This window comes from Anolis carolinensis, chromosome 5, assembly GCF_035594765.1.
Source record: "Anolis carolinensis isolate JA03-04 chromosome 5, rAnoCar3.1.pri, whole genome shotgun sequence".
NCBI classification, from domain to species: Eukaryota; Metazoa; Chordata; class Lepidosauria; order Squamata; family Dactyloidae; genus Anolis; species Anolis carolinensis.
The window spans coordinates 101,839,540-101,858,697 of NC_085845.1; the positions used below are offsets into that span (position 1 = coordinate 101,839,540).

The 19,158-nt window shown below is 40.7% G+C and overlaps 1 protein-coding gene across 1 annotated transcript in view; it reads right to left on the reverse strand.

Moving 5' to 3' along the window:
• The window catches only part of cracr2a (calcium release activated channel regulator 2A), a 40,953-nt gene extending 36,725 nt beyond the window's left edge, over positions 1–4,228 (reverse strand). The window contains exons 1-2 of the mRNA XM_008111340.3: positions 3,659–4,228; positions 2,082–2,193 (exon numbers count right to left, since the gene is read on the reverse strand). Coding sequence (XP_008109547.2) covers positions 2,082–2,193; positions 3,659–3,808 — 262 coding nt within the window. The 5' untranslated portion in view covers positions 3,809–4,228. The remainder of the gene's footprint in view (positions 1–2,081; positions 2,194–3,658) is intronic.
• Between the last annotated feature and the right edge of the window lie 14,930 nt (positions 4,229–19,158).

The following is a 19,158-nucleotide window of genomic DNA, read 5'->3' on the forward strand; positions in this document are numbered from 1 at the left end:
AGTTGAAGGCTCTTATTGTCGGATCAGTTATAGAGATGGAAGTTGTTCACACAGTGTCAGAAGACATGAATACCTCCTTCAATGCCTATTTGAATGTCTAATATAGGAGGAGTTAAAGCAGCTTTCTTTAAAGTATTGGGTATGACCTCTAATAGATGTAATTACCTTTTTAAAAAACTAGAAGTTGGAATTTTCATGTTTCTGAAAAAACAAGTCCTATAACATGAATTGTTTGGATATAATCCACTAGAATGTTGCTGAATGAATATTATTTCTTCATTGATGTGGATGTTGTTGGGGGATTTTTGTTTGGTACTCCAAATGATCCATGGCTATTTTTATAATTGTTGTTAATAGAAACGATATGGAATATGTTGGAGATAGCAACCTTCTCAAGCCTCCTCTATGTAATGTTATGTCTGATTTATAATGTGTCGGTTTATTCCTGAAGTATATGTCTTCTTTGGTTTGTAGTTTTCTTAGCTCTATGTACTTAAAATAATGGGAGGGGCTGCAGACCATGTGACTGATTCAGTGACTGTTTAGAATGTTCACTTTTAAAAGACTGAGAGGTAGAAGACAGTTGAGGCTTGAGTTCCTTGAAAGTATAAACTGTTATAAAAGAGAGCTGTACAGAACAATATGGTTTTAAAGAGACTGTTAAAGACTATGAGTTAAATATATAAACTGAAACGTTTTAAAGATTAATCTTGACAAGAAATGTACCTGTATATTTAAATACATGAAGATGTGAGCAAAACAAACTTGTTATTTTAAGGAAGTGTACTTGAATTTTAGGGGCCCCTGGTGGCACAGTGTGTTAAAGCGCTACGCTGCTGAACTTGCGGACCAAAAAGTCCCAGGTTCAAATCCCGGGAGCGGAATGAGCGCCCGCTGTTAGCCCCAGCTCCTGCCAACCTAGCAGTTCGAAAACATGCCAATGTGAGTAGATCAATAGGTACTGCTACGGCGGGAAGGTAACAGCGCTTCCTTGGAGGTGTCTATGGACAACCTTGGAGGTGTCTATGGACAACGCCGGCTCTTCGACTTAGAAATGGAGATGAGCACCAACCCCCAGAGTCGGTCACGACTGGACTTAACATCAGGGGAAACCTTTACCTTTACTTGAATTTTTGTCTGCTGAGAGCATCAAATAGAAACAAGATAGTTATATGCCCAGTGATCATCCATTACCCAATAAACCAAAGGAACACTCCTGAAACTCTGCTACTCAATAGGTTATGATCCTAAAAGGTCATAATCTCCAATAGGTTGAGATTATAACAGGTCATAATCCATTAGCCCAATAGAATATTATTATTTTCATTGGATTTCTGTGGCTATTTAAATATTACTGTGACCGCCAAATGAGAATTAGTATGAACAGCTGCTGCTATTTCCAAGGATCATTGTTCTGAAGCATAACAATATAGGAGGAGTAAAATTGTATTTAAAGTGGCATTTTTTTTCTCATATCATGAGCGACTTGAGAAACTGCCAATTATTTCTGGTGTGAAAGAATTGGCCATCTGCAAGGACGTTGCCCGAGGGAAGCCCAGATGTTTGATGTTTCATGAGCCTTGTGGGAGGCTTCTCTCATGTCCCCGCATGGAGAGCTGGAGCTGACAGAGGGAGCCCATCCACTCTCCTCAGATTCGAACCACCGACCTGTCAGCACAAGGGTTTAACCCACTGCATCACCGAGGGCTCCTACAGTGGCATAGGACTATACCAAAAAAGTGAAAACTATTCATATGAGTTCATGTGTTCAAAAGCTGTTGGAGGGTCAAGGGTCATTCAGGTCAGAAAACAAAACTTCCAAAATGTCTTGTGAGGAGCAACAGTACAGTCTTTTTTAAGCCTGGAATTCTTCTGTATGAAAAAGCATGTGTCTTCAGTATGGTCAACTAGTGGTTTAATTAGTTATAACCTGTGCCTGGCCTACTCTGACATGTTATAATTACTGGCTGCTTAACCAGAAGCAAAGCAAATGTTGTCCCCACCTATACAGACAGGTGAATATGTGAATTTGCCCATAGGAAGACAGTTAATGAATAGTTTCTGAACATTTGAAAACTCACTGAGTCCTGTGGTGAATTCCTCTGGAGTAAGTGACCCATTGCCATCTGCATCTAGACTATCAAATACTTTCTCCAGCTCTTCTGGACTAAGCGGTAACTCACCACGAAGCCTCTGAAATGACACATTATTCTTCAGATAAACAAATCATATATATAAATGAACACATTTAGTACTTCAGGAAAATAAAATTGTGTGGATTAATACTGCCCTCCTTAAAAAAACAACAGCAACATAATTAGGTCTAGGGATGGGATAGCAAATGTACATTCAGAATTACAATCTAAATTGCACAAAGGCATTGCCTGATTATTGCAACAAGAGTCTCTCAGAAAAGGCCAAGTGTTGTGCTAACCTAGCTCTTCAAGTACAAGTGCTCCTCTCATGTTAGTTGCATGAAATGATAAAACAATAAAATGACTCATTTGGCCTTTGGCAACTCTCTGAAAAAAACTGTTGCCAGTATTTGATCTTTTAGAATAGAAATTTTGACAGTAGTGATGCCTGGCCTCTATGTGTAAATCATATGTTCTACCGCTTCTTAGAGAAGATCAAAATCTTTTGGTTTGGGAGAAATGAGCAAGAGAGGATGCAGTGATTCAGTTGTACAGAAAATACAGTAGAGTCTCACTTATCCAACATAAACGGGCCAGGTTAGGGTTAGGATAAGCTAATATGTTGGATAATAAGGAGGGATTAAGGGAAAGCCTATTAAACATCAAATTAGGTTATGATTTTACAAATTAAGCACCAAAACATCATGTTATACAACAAATTTGACAGAAAAAGTAGTTCAATACGCAGTAATGCTATGTAGTAATTACTGTATTTATGAATTTAGCACCAAAATATCACAATGTATAGAAAACATTGACTACAAAAATGCGTTGGATAATCCAGAATGTTGGATAAGTGAGACTCGATTGTAATTTTCTGCATGTGCTCAGAGTCACTCAAAAGATTTTGGATTAAGAATTTTTCACTTATGAGTCATTGATCAATCTCTGTATCCAGTAATTAACTGCCATATTTGCAGCAGTTTAGGCCCCTTCTATACTGCTATATAAAATCCAAATAATCTGCTTTCAACTGGATTATATGGCAATGTAGACTCATATAATCCAGTTCAAAGCAGATACTGTGGATTATCTCATTTGATAATCTGGATTATATGGCAGTGTAGAAGTGGCCTTAGTCTACTCTAACTGAAACAACAGACAATTCCTTATTAAACCACTTGTGATTGACTTTTAATAAGCCAAATGATAAGTGTGTTGTAAGCCACCTTGAGTCCCCTCGGGTGAGAAAGGTGGGGTAAAAATGTTGTAAATAAATAAATACTGCAAAACTGGGAAAGATGCAGAAAAGAGCAACTAAAACAATTAAAACCCCTTTATGAGAAAGGTTACAATGTTTGAGGCAGTTTAGCGTATAGAAAAAGTAAGGTTGCAGGACAATATAGTAGTACTTTCCTGATGCAAATTTTTAATTTGTGTCTTTAGGCATGCACCCTAGAAAAAGCAATGCTGTTATTTTAAATTTCATTTTAATGGTTTGAAAATTTTGCATAAAAATGTACCTGCATTTCATTACGATAAATGAATCCTTTGTGTTCTATATCACAGATCTGAAAGAACTCATGTGCCTTTCCCAACATGTCTAGCTCTCCATCCATTGTTTTGCTGTGTTGTGCCTCTTCTTGTGGCCCAATAGTTTTAAGTTTATCCATCTTCAGAACTCGAATAGCAGAAGCATTTCAGGAAACTTGAACATCAAATACCGAGCCTAAATATCAAAGGAAGAGAGCAGAGATGAGCCCCTCTCAATGTTCATTATTATTATTATTATTCTTTACTGCAGTGTCAGCCTGTTTAACTTTTGGGAGGGTTTAGCTCTTAAATGTCCTTGGTTTCGTAAGCTGCGGAGAGTGCTGTTGTTTTTTAATCATCCTCTCTTGCTCATTTATGGAAAACAAAATAGTTGCCATTCTTGTCTTGGAGCTCTACATGTATGGAAATTAAATCAACTTATGACAGATGAACTATATCACTTTAAAGCTGTGGTTCCCAACCTTTTTTTTTGTCCAGGGACCACTTTCACCAGGGACAACTCTCCAACATTAGTACCAAAAGGGTACGCAAGTACAACATCAAACCTTGCAATCTAACAAAATGGCCTTTGACATCTCAGATTCACTTGTAAATAGGGGTAAGTGAATTTCGTGGAAAAAGGTCAAGTTGTCCTTGGCCCAGATTTTAAGGAAACATCCTATGGAGATTAAGATCATGTCCATTAAATGCCTCCGTAGTGACATCATGAGTTTACCTCATGCCTACTAATAACATTTGAGGATGCTGAAATACCCAATGAGGCTATAGCACAGAAATTGTGGTTGAATTATTGGGGAATTTATGTAAGATGGTATTCCAGGACCTTATAATTCGACCTCTTATCCCTGGATTTAAAATAGGCCCCCAGAGTAAGGAAAGATCAGATATCCCCCAGAGACCTCTAAAATCATCCTTAGAAACCTGTAGGAGAGCCTCAATTACCTCTCTACGGTATTTAGAAAAATTACCCTAAATGATAATTTCACATTGCAACTAAATCAGATTATGCTTCACTTTTATTTAAACCAGTGGTTCTCAACCTGTGGGTCCCCAGATGTTTTTGCCTTCAACTCCCAGAAATCCTAACAGATGGTGAACTGGCTGGAATTTCTGGAAGTTGTAGGCCAAAATACCTGGGGACTCACAGGTTGAGAATCACTGGCTTAAACTGAGACAATAGAGAAATGTGTAAGACTTTGAGGTACTTGATATATTTCCTGAGTCAAACTTTATGAGCTGAGCATTTCTCTGCTGCTTTGGTCTAGTTAACTGGTTACCTGCTTCAATAAGCGTGAGGAAAGGAAACAAGTATCCTATTGGTATTTATACAGTCTACAATAACCTGATGGCAGTGCAGATGTCTTCTATATCAGACAAGCTTTTGCTGAGGATCAATTTGAAATATGCCAAATAGCTGCTGGGCAGCAGCAGTGGCATGTAATATGTATGGAGACTCTCTCAGGATGCTTCCAGGCAGCACCAAAATGCAGGACAAAGACGTGGGTTTTTAAAATACGGGACCTCAAAGGAAATCCAAACACAAACCTATCAGTCCCGTTACATAGTCCCCTGCCATCCTGACAACTGTTTTTTGAAGCAAATTAAGATGGAGGGACATCTGGTAGAAGTTTTTTAATTCACTCCAGCGATGTGCTCAGATTTCTGTCTTCCCCCATTACAAAGTGTAAAAGACACAATTTGAGAGAGTTGTATTTGCTTTCCACCTGTGTTTCCCTGAACCACCTGTGTCTCCATTTGACAGCTGATCAGCTATTTCAGGCTTTTCAGGAATCCACGTGCTCTGGAGAAGTCCACACATGGGGAGAAAGTAAAGCACATGTTTTCCATGCCTGCTGAGATACATGGGCATGGAAAGGAGGGTGTTGCTCAGAAAGAATCGGGTTTAAAGGGCACCTTTTAAACACGTGTTTTCCAGCCCTTAATCTTCCTTTTAATCTGCTTCTTCTCGGGTTTTAATGCATGTGTAGAAGGGTCCTCGGAAACCATGATAACGGCACCATAGTTAAAACTTGTTAGTGTTATGCAGAAGGAGGCACTTGTATACCAGTTCTGAATGTCTTTTCATTATAAAAACTCTATGATGGGACAATTCAAAATGAAACAAGGGATGTTGGGTATATTTGGCTTGGAGAAAAGAAGGTTGAGAGGGAATATGTTAGTCATGTTTAAATATTTGAAAGGATGTCACATTGACGGGGCAGGCTGATCTAGGGACTGGAGGCCCTTCTACATAGCAGAAAACCAGAGTATAAACCTGTAGGTCCCTGCATATTTAGTGCCCACATAGGGGGCCAAAACTTCACCTTTTTGCTTTGAAGGTGGTCAGACACCCACCTATGCTGAGCCAGTGTTGACAAAGGCAAGCACCGCCAGCTGGTCCTCTGTTCTTCCTCGTCCCTTTTTTTTTTAGCTTTAAAATACTAAAAAAAATGGCTCCTGAACTGAGCCTGAAGGATCTCCGTTGCTCCGTTGTGCCTGAAAATAATGCAATGGATTTTTCAGATAGGAAAGCCTCCTTCCCCGCTCAAAAGCTCAATTTAATCATTTTTAGATGCAATGGAGCAAATGAGAACCTCCTGGCTCAGTAAGGATTCTTTTTTAGTATTTTAAAGCCAGGAAAGGGGTCAAAAGAGGACAGGCATGGGCTGCTTTATCCTGTGATCCCACGAATGGCAATCTCAGAAAAAGTCTCCACAGGCCCCACACCTCCAAAGATACAGACCTTACTGGAAGGTCCAAATCTTTGAAGATGTTATTTTAACCTGGAAGAAACCTGCTTGCTTATTATTTGTTATTTTTCCCCATTCAATCAGTTATAACCTGCTTAGATCTAAAGGCTACAGCACAGTACCACACAAATCATTGGATACATCAAATATAGAATAACACATAAAATAGGTAATATCTCAGTTTAAAAGAAAATATTCAATTAACAAAAATAGGGTTTAATATGACTACAGTAAGGTTTAATGCATTGTTTTAGGTTCTTTCCGCATTTACTCAATGAAAATATATCGGGAAGCTTTGAGAAACAGGTTTGTTTTCATTATGGAAATAAAAATAAAATTGCTGGCCCATGTCTAATATCAAGAGAAGCATTATTCCACATGGTGAGCACCATCATAATAAATCCCAAAAAACCATGGAACAGAAGCAGGTGATACTTCCAAAATAATCTCAAAAGTCAATTTATTTTGTAAGAAATAAACATGATGTAGAAGATAAGTTTTAAGAGAAATAGTGACTATTTTTTCTTCTGTATGAGAATCCATTTTCTTCGCCACTTGGGCTATAACCCTAGTGCAACAGATCAAAGAACAAAATACTTCCAAAAATTCTTTTTCCTATAGCAAATAATTATTTTTAAAGTTGTTTTGATTTCTTTTGAGAGTTAGGAAACTCAATAGTTACCTTTACATGTCTAATTACAAGAGTAACACATTATTGGCAGGAGAGAGGTTGGAATGTATAGCTATGTATTTCTAAATTATTCCATTCATAAAATGCTAATATTCCAAGTTGCTTGCCCGTGACATAAAATATACTCTTCTTTTAAGTCTGCTCATTCTCTGCAAAATAAAAGAGGTAAACAGGGAACCTGCCACCTTATAAAATCAAAGACAGAGAAGCAAGGTTGTGAACAGGAGACTTGCCTGTGGAGATGCTTCTAGTATGCGACATTAATAGTAATTTAGCTCTCCAAATGCCTACCTTTGAGATCAGGCAGATGCTCCATATTTTTTTTAAAGACACAAACATACATCTAAACCAGTGGCTCCCTACCTTTTTTGACCAGGGACCACTTTTACCAGGGACCACTCTCCAACATTAGTACCAAAAGGGTTACAAATCAGTTTTTGGTCAACTTTAGATTCGGTTTGGTTATTTGGGGTGCTGATTCAGAAAATTGCATTGGATAGACCACATCAGCTCTAGTTTCTGATAAAGAACATATGTTATCCAGTAGTCGCCCTCAGAAAACCATATTTAATCATCTAGAGCTGATGTGGTCTATCCAGTGCAATTTTCTGAATCAGCATCCCAAATAACCCCAGGAACAGGCCTAAAAACGAAGACACCAAGGCACCTCCACTTCCAAGTGCCACATGGAATAGCTCCACAGAGGAAGGGGGGAGGAGGAGAAGTAGCAGTCAGGAGGCTTGTTATCATGCCTTTTGTGGGCAGTCAGCCTCTCCTCTCCCAACATCCCCATTGCCTTGACACTATAAGAGGGTTTCACAAGACCAGTGGCTCTCGTTGCAATGGTGTAGTAATGGTGGGCCCGCGGACCGTATTTTAGTTCTTAGGGACCACTGGTGGTCCATAGACCACAGGTTGGGAATCACTGATCTAAACTATAGCACGAATTAAAATAGGGCAGAAGAAGAAGGCCAGTGGGTAGTTCATGCAGAAAAAGTAGCTAGTGACAGACAGCTGACTAATTAAAATATGCATATATTTCAGGTGCATGTTTATATCTGGAAAAGAAGCTGAGGTTGGAATGGTTAGAATAATATCAAGAACACAGATGTCTATTATAAACAACTAGCTGTGCCCGGCCACAAGTTGCTGTGGCAAAGTATGGTGGTATGGGAAATAAAGTATTGAGGAATTGGTGGTAGTTAAAGTAAAGGGTAAAGGTTTTCCCCTGACATTAAGTCCATTCGTGTCTGACTCGGGGTTGGTGCTCATCTTCATTTCTGAGCCAAAGAGCCGGCATTGTCTGTAGACTCCTCCAAGGTCATGTGGCCGGCATGACTGCATGGAGCGCCGTTACCTTCCCACCGGAGCAGTACCTATTCATCTACTCTCATTTGCATGTTTTCGAACTTCTGGGTTGGCAGAAGCTGGGGCTAACAGTGGGGGCTCTCTCCGGTCCCCCAATTCAAACCTGCGGCCTTTCGGTCCAGAAGTTCAGCAGCTCAGCGCTTTAACACGCTGCGCCATCAGGGGATATTATTTCCTAAAGGTTGTGAATATACAATATTTATCTAATTATGACATTATTTTTCTTTTCTTTTTGTTGTATCAACCTAGAGCCATGGATGATGGGTTGTGTTGTCAAATTTCGAGATTGGGGGGCCTGTAGTTTTGTTGTTTTGTCCGCTGCCTTGATTCCATCACTCTTTTATATATATAGATGTATCAAGATAATAATGGTCCAATATGAGTGTTGTAAACAATATGTATATTAGAGCACCATATACATAATATGATAACTGAATCATTACTAAGTCCTCTGAAATCATATAGGATTAACAACAAAATAATATCTATCTCAAAATGTCAAAACAAACAAGTAAATATACAAGTTTCCGTAGTCCTGGAGGGATTTCCTATAGATATTATGTATATGGTACTCTAATATACATATTGTTTACAACACTCATATTGGACCATTATTATCTTGATACATGGTTAGAATAATGGCCAGCCATTGCCAACCATGAGGGGAAAATGAGCAATCCTACCTTTATACCTTCACGATCCCAAAGGCTGTTTGTCTGTTGCATCCTTACCTTGAAATAGGTTCCATACAATTCAGTCACTCCTAGTCGAATGTGCATATGATTGCATCAAAAACTCCTGTAGTCTCTAGCTGTGCACATCCAAGGCACACTATCTTTGTTGTAAAGAAGCCTACAGTTTAGAATTTGTTTAAAGTTCTTCTGAGGAAAACACAGCCTTCCACTCACGCTACAAATGATGTTACAGTGAGTTTAGTAAATCCATATAGCCTTTAGCATTTGCTTTAAATCCTCCATCCATCCACAAAATGGACCCACTTCTTCTAATTGTGATATAGTAGCCCTGTCGTAAGTCATGTTTAAATAATATCCTTTTAATAGTTGCTGTATCTCAATGGAAAAAAGGGGGTGGCCTGCATTGCTTCTTCAGTACAGGAAAACAGTTATGCATTGCTGCATTTCAACACACAGCGAACAGAGGAAGTGGTTAGCGACTAACAGCAATGTTTGAACAGCTACCTGGCATAGTTCCTCCTAAAGCATTTTGTTTCTGCATATCTGTCATGAAATATTTTCTTGCGTACTTTTCATCCATGTAATGTGCTAAAAGGAAAATTTTAAAACTTGCCTCTTTCACTTCTTTGGAAGACAAACCATGTGTCCGGGGATGCCTGTTGCTTAGATGGAAATGCAGCTCTGTTCATGAGCCCTAAACCGATTCCCTCGGGCACACTGTATGCTTCCAGACACTGAAGAGGAAGAAATCCGGACAGAGCCCTTTCCAAACACGGCCCAGTCAACATGTGATTTAAACAGGTACACGCGAAGCTGTGGGTGGGACAGAAGCAAGTCTAACCAGTTCTGCCTCCTCTTCTTCCTCCTGTGAAATTTTGCCGATGCACATACATGTGGTTTTGTTTTAGATTGGTTTCATTTTATATGTTGCTATCTCCATAGACCAGCAATACTTGTTAAACCATGCAAAGATGTATTAGGATGTGTGGTCCTCCAGCCTCATCGCACACACATTTAGACCCCTTCCACACAGCTGTATAAAATCCACATTGAAATGGATTATATGGCAGTGTGGACTCAGATAAACAAGTTCAAAGCAGATATTGTGGATTATCTTGCTATTCTGGGTTATATAGCTGTGTGGAAGGGCCCTGAAATAATAATAATAATATTAATAATAATAATAATAATAATACTGTATTGTATGATGTATTGTACATCACACAGTCCTAGACACTTGGGAAGTGTTCGACTTGTGATTTTGTGATACGAAATCCAGCATATCTATTTTGTTTGCTGTGTCATAATAATAATAATAATAATAATAATAATAATAATAATAATAATAATAATACATCACACAGTCCTAGACACTTGGGAAGTGTTCGACTTGTGATTTTGTGATACGAAATCCAGCATATCTATTTTGTTTGCTGTGTCATAATAATAATAGTAGTAGTAATAATAACAATACATCACACAGTCCTAGACACTTGGGAAGTGTTCGACTTGTGATTTTGTGATACGAAATCCAGCATATCTATTTTGTTTGCTGTGTCATAATAATAATAATTATAATAATAATAATAATACATCACACAGTCCTAGACACTTGGGAAGTGTTCGACTTGTGATTTTGTGATATGAAATCCAGCATATCTATCTTGTTTGCTGTGTCATAAAATAATAATAATAATAATAACAACAACAATAACAATAATAATAACAATAAATATTGGGTGCGATGCCAAAAGATCTCAGCCAGCATTTGGAAACAATAGACATTGACAAAATTACGATCTGCCACCTGCAAAAGGCCACCCTGCTGGGATCTGCGCGCATCATCCGAAAATACATCACACAGTCCTAGGCACTTGGGAAGTGTTCGACTTGTGATTTTGTGATACGAAATCCAGCATATCTATCTTGTTTGATGTGTCATACAATATAATAATAATAATAATAATAATAATAATAATAATAATAATAATAACTTTATTTTTGTATCCTGCCTCCATCTCCCCAAAGAGACTCGGGGTGGACAAGGCCAACAACAACATACATTAAAACACAGAACCATGAAATTAAAACATTATAACAATATAAAACAACATAAAACACATCAGCAAAATTTAAAAACCTGGACAATAGTAAAACTGAATATGCAGAAGGTAAAATTATACAACTATGAAAAGGGCTCCTGAATAATATGAGGATGATGACCAGGTAAAAGAGCAGAAGAACCAAACTCAATAAAACAATAAAACCTAAAAATGAGGAACAGTGATAAAGTGCAGTAGACTTGTAAACAGGCTGACTATCTGATAGGGCTAATCACTATTTTTTATTAGTATGAACTTAAAATTGCAATGTGTGAATAACACAAGCATTTGTGGGAATCCACACACACCATGCAGGTACACTCAATGTAAATCTGAATGCTGTAGGACCAAACTAGATATGTCGTGGCCAGGGCCGGCCGGAGATATTTTTAAATGTTAAGCGGGGGTGCTAAAAAGCGCCCCCGCCACCGGCCCCGCCTCCCACGCCCTGGCCCCGCCCAGCGTGCCCTGGCCCTGCCTCCCACGCTGCGTGGGAGGCGGGGCCAGGGCGAATAGTGCTGGGGGCGGGGCCAGAGTTGGCCCCGCCCCGTCCAGCATGCCCTGGCCGCGACCAGGAAGTAAGGCCCAAATGGCCTATCTGTGCTGTGCGTATGCGCACAGCACAGATAGGCCATTTGGCCCTTAGTCTACAAACTAAGGGCAAAAAGACCTATCTGGCTGTGCGCATGCGCACAGCACAGATAGGCCATTTTGCCCTTAGTCTACAAACTAAGGGCAAAATGGCCTATCTGGCTGTGCGCATTTGTTGACTAAGGGCAAAATGGCATATCTGTTTTCAGCGGTTTGGCGCGGGCGCGGGGATTGAAGCCCCTAGCGGACAGCGCCCCTAGCGGCCAGCGCCCGAGGCGGCCGCGTCAGCGGCCTCTTATAATCAACCGGCCCTGGTCGTGGCAGATATCACAAATTTTCCAGTTTAAAAAACAAAGCAGGAGTGGGTTGTACTCTGCGTTGAAAGCAGTATAAGGCGAATCCTGCCATTCATTTACTCTTTATCCAACCCCTGCCATATTCCGTGCAGATCTGCTAGACTGGTGGCACTGAGTGGCCCTAGATAGAAATGTGCCTGATTAATCTAGATCCTAAATCATCAGTTTTTCTTTCAGAATATGAAAAATGCCAGGGTTGTGTGATGAATAAGAAATTGGAATCAAATGTCTGCCTGTGCCATCGCGCCTGGGGCTATAACTCTTAGCGAAAGAGGCATGGATGTGACATCTTTCCCCAGGGGATTGCTTCTTGCCCTCCTTTAGGGAAGCTGGAACTCCCAAGGATCAAAACACTGTAGATAACTCAAAACTGGTTTTATTGTTTCAAAAGGTTAAGACAATAAGCTGGAAGTTTCAAATGGGTAAAGGAAAATATACATTACAGTCTCTGGTTGTCTTGAGTCCAAGGAGCTTTGCAGCTGAGAAGCTTTTCCAGGTCCCTCTTTCTCAATGGCTGTGAATGTCGGAGCAATCCTCAGCCTCAGTCCAAATGGCCTATGTTTGAAGACACAGAGTCTTCCTCTGGTGCCAAAGAACTGATTTGAAGGCGCTTGAGACTCCTCAACATCGTCCAGGTTGGTCTGAACATGAAGCAATAAGTCTCAAGGTTAAGAACCTCAGAATTGATGCTGAGAGGTAACTTAATCAAGGGCTTTTAGAGCCAAGTCTCTCTCTCACGTCCATCTGATAGAAAGCTTGATGGTGGAATGAAAAAGGAAACACTGACCCACTCCAGAAAAGGGTGGAGTCAAACAATTGAGCTGAGGGAGCAATATAACTGGTGCAAACAACATTGATTGATAGCTATGAATAGCCAATCAATCCAACTACATTTACAGGGTAAAGGTAAAATCAGGCATGATACAACAATTCAAATCCTGCAACTTACAGTTCGACATATAGATGGCGCCACTTGCGCCGTCACACTGCCAGTTGTTTATTCGTTCAGTCACTTCTGACTCTTCGTGACCTCATGGACCAGTCCATGCCAGAGCTTCCTGTCGGCCATAGCCACCCCTAGTTCCTTCAAAGTCAAGCCAGTCACTTCAAGGATACCATCCATCCATCTTGCCCTTGGTCGGCCCCTCTTCCTTTTTCCTTCCATTTTGCCCAGCATCAAGATCTTCTCCAAGCTTTCTGCCAGATCTGCTCATAAATCACAGTATTTGGATCAGACCAGTTCAGTTAATTAACTCCAGAGGTTTCATCAACCAATTTTTTTCGTGTCAGGAGTGACTTGAGAAACTGTAAGTCGTTTCTGGTGTGAGATAATAGGCCATCTGCTAGGATGTTGCCCAGGGGATATCTGCATGTTTTGATGTTTTACCATCCTTGGGGAGGCTTCTTTCATGTCCCCACATGGAGCTGGAGCTGATAGAGGGAGCTCATCCGCACTCTCCCCAGGTTGGATTTGAATCTGCAACCTTCAGGCCAGCAACCCAACCTTCAAGTTAGCAGCCCTGCCAGCATAAGGGCTTACTTAACCCATTGCACCAGCAGGGGCTCCCATCAACCAATACACAAAATGCATGCTACAAAGTTAGCAGAAAAGTTATAAGCTACTCATGTAACATAAAATCCATCCTGTTGATGTAGAAAAATATGAATGGACAACAGAAGACAAGGAAAACAAATACTAACCTTGCCTCGTGTTTCTCATCCAGGAGTGGTGTAAAAGAGACATTTCTCCCTAGCACCTTTTGCAATAGCCTTGAGATTACTTAGTAGAGTATATGTTTATAATGAGCCTCAGTTCCAGGGCCGGTTGTTACTAGGCGGCCGCTGACGCGGCCGCCTCGGGCGCTGGCTGCTAGGGGCGCTGTCGAGGCGTCGACAGCGACCCGTAGCGCCACCGACGCCTCCGGTGTTGGCGCGGGCCCGCGGGGCTTCAATCCCCGCGCCCGCGCCAAGCACCTAGGCCATTTTGCCCTTAGTAACAAACTAAGGGCAAAAATGGCCTATCTGTGCTGTGCGCATGCGCACAGCCAGATAAGCCATTTTTGCCCTTAGTTTGTTACTAAGGGCAAATGGCCTAGCTGTGCTGTGCGCACGCGCACAGCACAGCTAGGCCATTCGGGCCTGACTTCCTGGTCGCGGCCGGCGACCGCCCGGGCGATCGCCGGCCGCGACCAGGAAGTCAGGCCCGAATGGGCTATCTGCGCTGTGCCCGGGCGATCGCCGGCCGCGACCAGGAAGTCAGGCCCGAATGGCCTAGCTGTGCTGTGCGCGTGCGCACAGCACAGCTAGGCCATTTTGCCCTTAGTAACAAACTAAGGGCAAAAATGGCTTATCTGGCTGTGCGCATGCGCACTGCCAGATAGGCCATTTTTGCCCTTAGTTTGTTGACTAAGGGCAAAATGGCCTAGCTGTGCTGTGCGCATGCGCACAGCACAGCTAGGCCATTCGGGCCTTACTTCCTGGTCGCGGCCAGGGCACGGGGGGCGGGGCCAACTCTGGCCCCGCCCCCCGCACTATTCGCCCTGGCCCCGCCTCCCACACAGCGTGGGAGGCGGGGCCAGGGCACGCTGGGCGGGGCCAGGGCGTGGGAGGCGGGGCCGGTGGCGGGGGCGCTTTTTAGCCCCCCGCTTAACATTTAAAAATATCTCCGGCCGGCCCTGCTCAGTTCTGACAGCAATAACATGTAGCACTGATACTTTAGTTTTCAGTAAAATTCTACTTTTCAAGCAGGACTTATTTTGGAAGACAAAGACCTGCAGCTGACAGACAGGAAATGTCTCATCATGGTACTGCAATCAATCCGAGTAATCTCATGTTGAATCCCATCAAACTGTTTTGTGTTTCTTTCTGTTCGTTGACAACAAAATTACATAGATATTTAAATGTGGAATATTTGAGCTGGGACTTGTTACGTTTCATTTCTTTATCGTTTAATGTTCGTGCTGAAACCATTCTGCCGTATTTCACCATAATTTTCCACTTTCTTTTTATTCACTTGAGCTGAAGTTGTCACTTCCTTCTTTTCTGCTTTATTTTTGCATTCTCTTGCCAGTTCTCTTCGAAGGAAGTGATAATCCATATCCTTCTTCCCCTCTTTCACCACTTTCCAGCACAAAAATAAAAGGACATTTCCTATCAGAAATCATATATTTGAGCAAGTAGCAATGGACATGCATATTTTAAAAAATGGTGACACTTGCCAGCTTAGCAACCTGTCCCACCCCTTCCTTGATGCTGATCTAGATGATACACATGTAGAAAAACACAGCGACAGAATGGGATTTCCTGGAAACTGTAGAGCAGGAAATGAGTTTTGGTATATCTCATTAAAGCCTAAAATAAGTTATTCTACTTTTGTATCAGGATCAAGGCAGCAAGGAGGCAAGTACAGGGTTTTTTCCCCATATAGATATGCCCTCTATGTCTTAACGTTTGTATGTATATCTATTGGAAATAGCAACCTTCTACAAGGCTCCTATACTAGTTATTTGTTATGTATATAATTCAGATTGCTTACTTATTGTATATGTGTGTATTGGCATGCAGTTTTACCTTAACTCTATGTTGCGGGAGGGGCTACAGAACTGGGATTATTCAGACCTGAGACTCCATTTTAGAGGACAGATGCTATTAGATTTTCAAACAACATGAGATGCCATTAGACTCTACAGACTGTATAGACTACATTAGACTCTGAGAGATGCTTTAGACTTTGGACTGTGAATTATAAGAAAGATGCCCTGTGATATCTGCTCAGAGAAACTATTTCAAATCTACTTGTAACTGGATCCATAAGCAATATACCTGTATGCTGAATACATGAAGTTTGTAAGTAAACTATGTTATTTTAATGAAGACAACCTTATTTTTGTCTCTTGAGAGCATGATTTGAACCAAGATTTTCTAACAGGTCATGCTTTACCAAAAATATCTGATTTGGGGATGGTAGATTTAGAAAAATAAAATGTATCTACATTTCAGGACAAGTGCTGGATCTCTGGAAATCCAGCAAAAGAGGGAAAGATGGCTAACCATGTGAAACATGAGACTTTGGAATGTGTAGAGAAGAACATTGTTTCGGGCATTCTCATGGAATATACCATATATACTCGAAGATAAGCCGGGTTTTTCAGCCCTTATTTATGAGCTGAAAAAGCCTCCCCCGGCTTATATTCAGGTCAAGGTCAAGTCAGCAATGGAGACTGGAGGCCACAGTAGGTTTTCTTTTCCAAAACCTCCCTCCTTTGCTTTTCCTCCCAGGCTGGTTATCTTATATTTTTTTCAGAGAGAAACAGAGAAGAAGAAGAGAATGTTTTCAAAAGCGAAAGGAAAGTGTGAGAGAAACCCTTGCAAGACAGATTGCATGGGCAGAAGGGGAAGAAAAAAAGATATTTTTGCAAATTTGCACAATTCATTACTATTACTATTATTATTATTATTATTATTACTACCACTACTACTGCAAGAACATTTGAGTCCAAAGGGAGGGAAGGAGGGAAAAGAGAGCAACAGAAGGTGTGTATTTCTTTTTATTCCTAAGGAAACAAAAATGAGGTGGGTTTTTTTGAGAGGGGAGAGAAGTTTTAAAAAGCCTTTTCTGGCTACTTTTAGAGTTGCAAAAAGGGAGAAAGAAAAGAGGTGGGAAAGGGCAGGAGAAAAGAGGACAAAGTTGTTTTTAGGGGGGCTTTGCTTGCATTTCTTCCTTGGGTAAATGCATGCCCCAAAGTTTCTAAATATTTATATAGATGTTCCCCCTACAAATACATTAATATATGAATTTTCCCCTCATATGTTTACAGATCTTTGCAAATCCTATGTAAATATAGATAACTAGAGATTTCCATGTACCTGTATATCTGTTCCTATATGTATACATTAATTTTATATATGAATTTTATATGAATTTTACCCTCACATGTTTGCAAGTGCAGAGGGAAAATGCACGTGCGCGCGCACACACAGAGATGTCTAGATAGATATAAACATTGATAAATCAGGCTTGGAAATATTGCAGGAGGAAAAATACACATAGAGAGAAGATTTGCAAAGGTTTCAGGAGGAAATACACATGTGAAATTAGTATATATAATGATAGATCTATATCTAGCTCTGCATTATTTATGTAGGCATTATATGTTTGCCTGTTACTATGTTGGAAGCTGACCTGAGTCCCCAGGGGGAGATAGATAGGGCAGGGTACAAATGAAGCTGTTGTTGTTGATGATGATTATTATAAAGTTATTGCTGCTTTTCCACTTATAGAGTTAGTTTACTGTTTTTCTTTGAAATACAGTAAATATTCAAAACATTTAACCCACTGATGCCTCAATTAATGTAATTTTATTGGTATCTAATTTTATTTTTGAAATTTACCAGTAGCTGCTGCATTTCCCACCCTTGGCTTATACTCGAGTCAATAAGTTTTCCCAGGTTTTTGTGGTAAAATTAGGTGCCTCAGCTTATATTCGGGTCGGCTTATACTCGAATATATACGGTGCTAACGTAAGGGAAGTCTTTGCAGAAAAGGAGTGTAATAAATTACCATCACCTCTCATTCCTCAAGAGACTGTGTCATTGAGCTGGAGCCTGGGGCTGAGTTACTCATATCCAAAATATATTTCATGACCTTTAAAGAAAAGTACAAACACTCCCCAAGTTACAAACAAGATAGGTTCTGTAGGCCTGTTGTTAAATTGAATTTGTTTGTAAATCAGAACAGGTCCATTTTTCAGTGTAACTCCAGCTTTGGATAGCACAAGAAAGGATGAACACCTCATGGTGTTCGTTTGGTTGTCTGTGCCACTGTTCAGAGGATTTCACATCACTTTCTGTCCCTGTGATTATTAGATTTTGAAAACAAAATGGCTTGTTATGGAAACAAGGATTAGTAATAAAACTTCAGTTGAGACATATTTTCCCCACCATAGCTCTTTGAGGAGTGAATTTCCCCTTTGAGGAGTAGATTTCTCTTACTTCCTGTTGTTTCACCCCATTCTTAACTATGAGTCATTAGTAAGTTGGGTCTTTGTAACCCGGGGACAGCCTGTATATGTCCAGTCACCTGACCAATGGCAGCTCCTGTCCTTTTTAAAGAGAAAAAAGAAGGGATTTTGATAGTGGTTACTGACTACAGAAGGCTAAATGCTACCTGAGCAACAAACAAATACCCCATCATGTTGATCAAAGACCTATTGGCACAATTTGGCACGGAAAAGACCTTTACCAAAGTTGGAATTGCAGAGTTTCTTATGGCTTGCTATTTTTTACAAGCAATTCACTCCCAGGGTTGTTGTATGTTTTCTGGGCTGTATGGCCATGTTCCAGAAGCATTCTCTCCTGACGTTTCACCCACATCTATGGCAGGCATCCTCAGAGGTTGTGAGGTATGGAGAAATTAAGCAAGGAAAGTTTATGTATCTGTGGAAAGTCCAGGGTGAGAGAAGAACTCTTGTCAGTTGGAGGCCAGTGTGAATGTTGTAGTTAATCACCTTAATGAGCATTGAATAGCTTCATCTCCTGGCTTCTTCCTGCCTGGGGGCATCCTTTGTTTAGAGTCGTTAGCTGCCCCTGATTCATTCATGTCTGGAACTCCTCTGTTTTCAGAGTGTTGCTTCTTATTTACTGTTCTGATTTTTGAGATTTTTAATACTGATAGCCAGATTTTGTTCATTTTCATGGTTTCCTCCTTTCTGTTGAAGTTGTCCACATGCTTGTGGATTTCAGTGGCTTCTCTGTGTAGTCTGACATGATAGTTGTTGGAGTGGTCGAGCATTTCTGTGTTCTCAGATAATATACTGTGTCCAGGTTGGTTCATCAAGTGCTCTGCTATGGCTGATTTCTCTGGTTGAATTAGTCTGCAGTGCCTTTCATGTTCTTTGACTCGTGTTTGGGCGCTGCG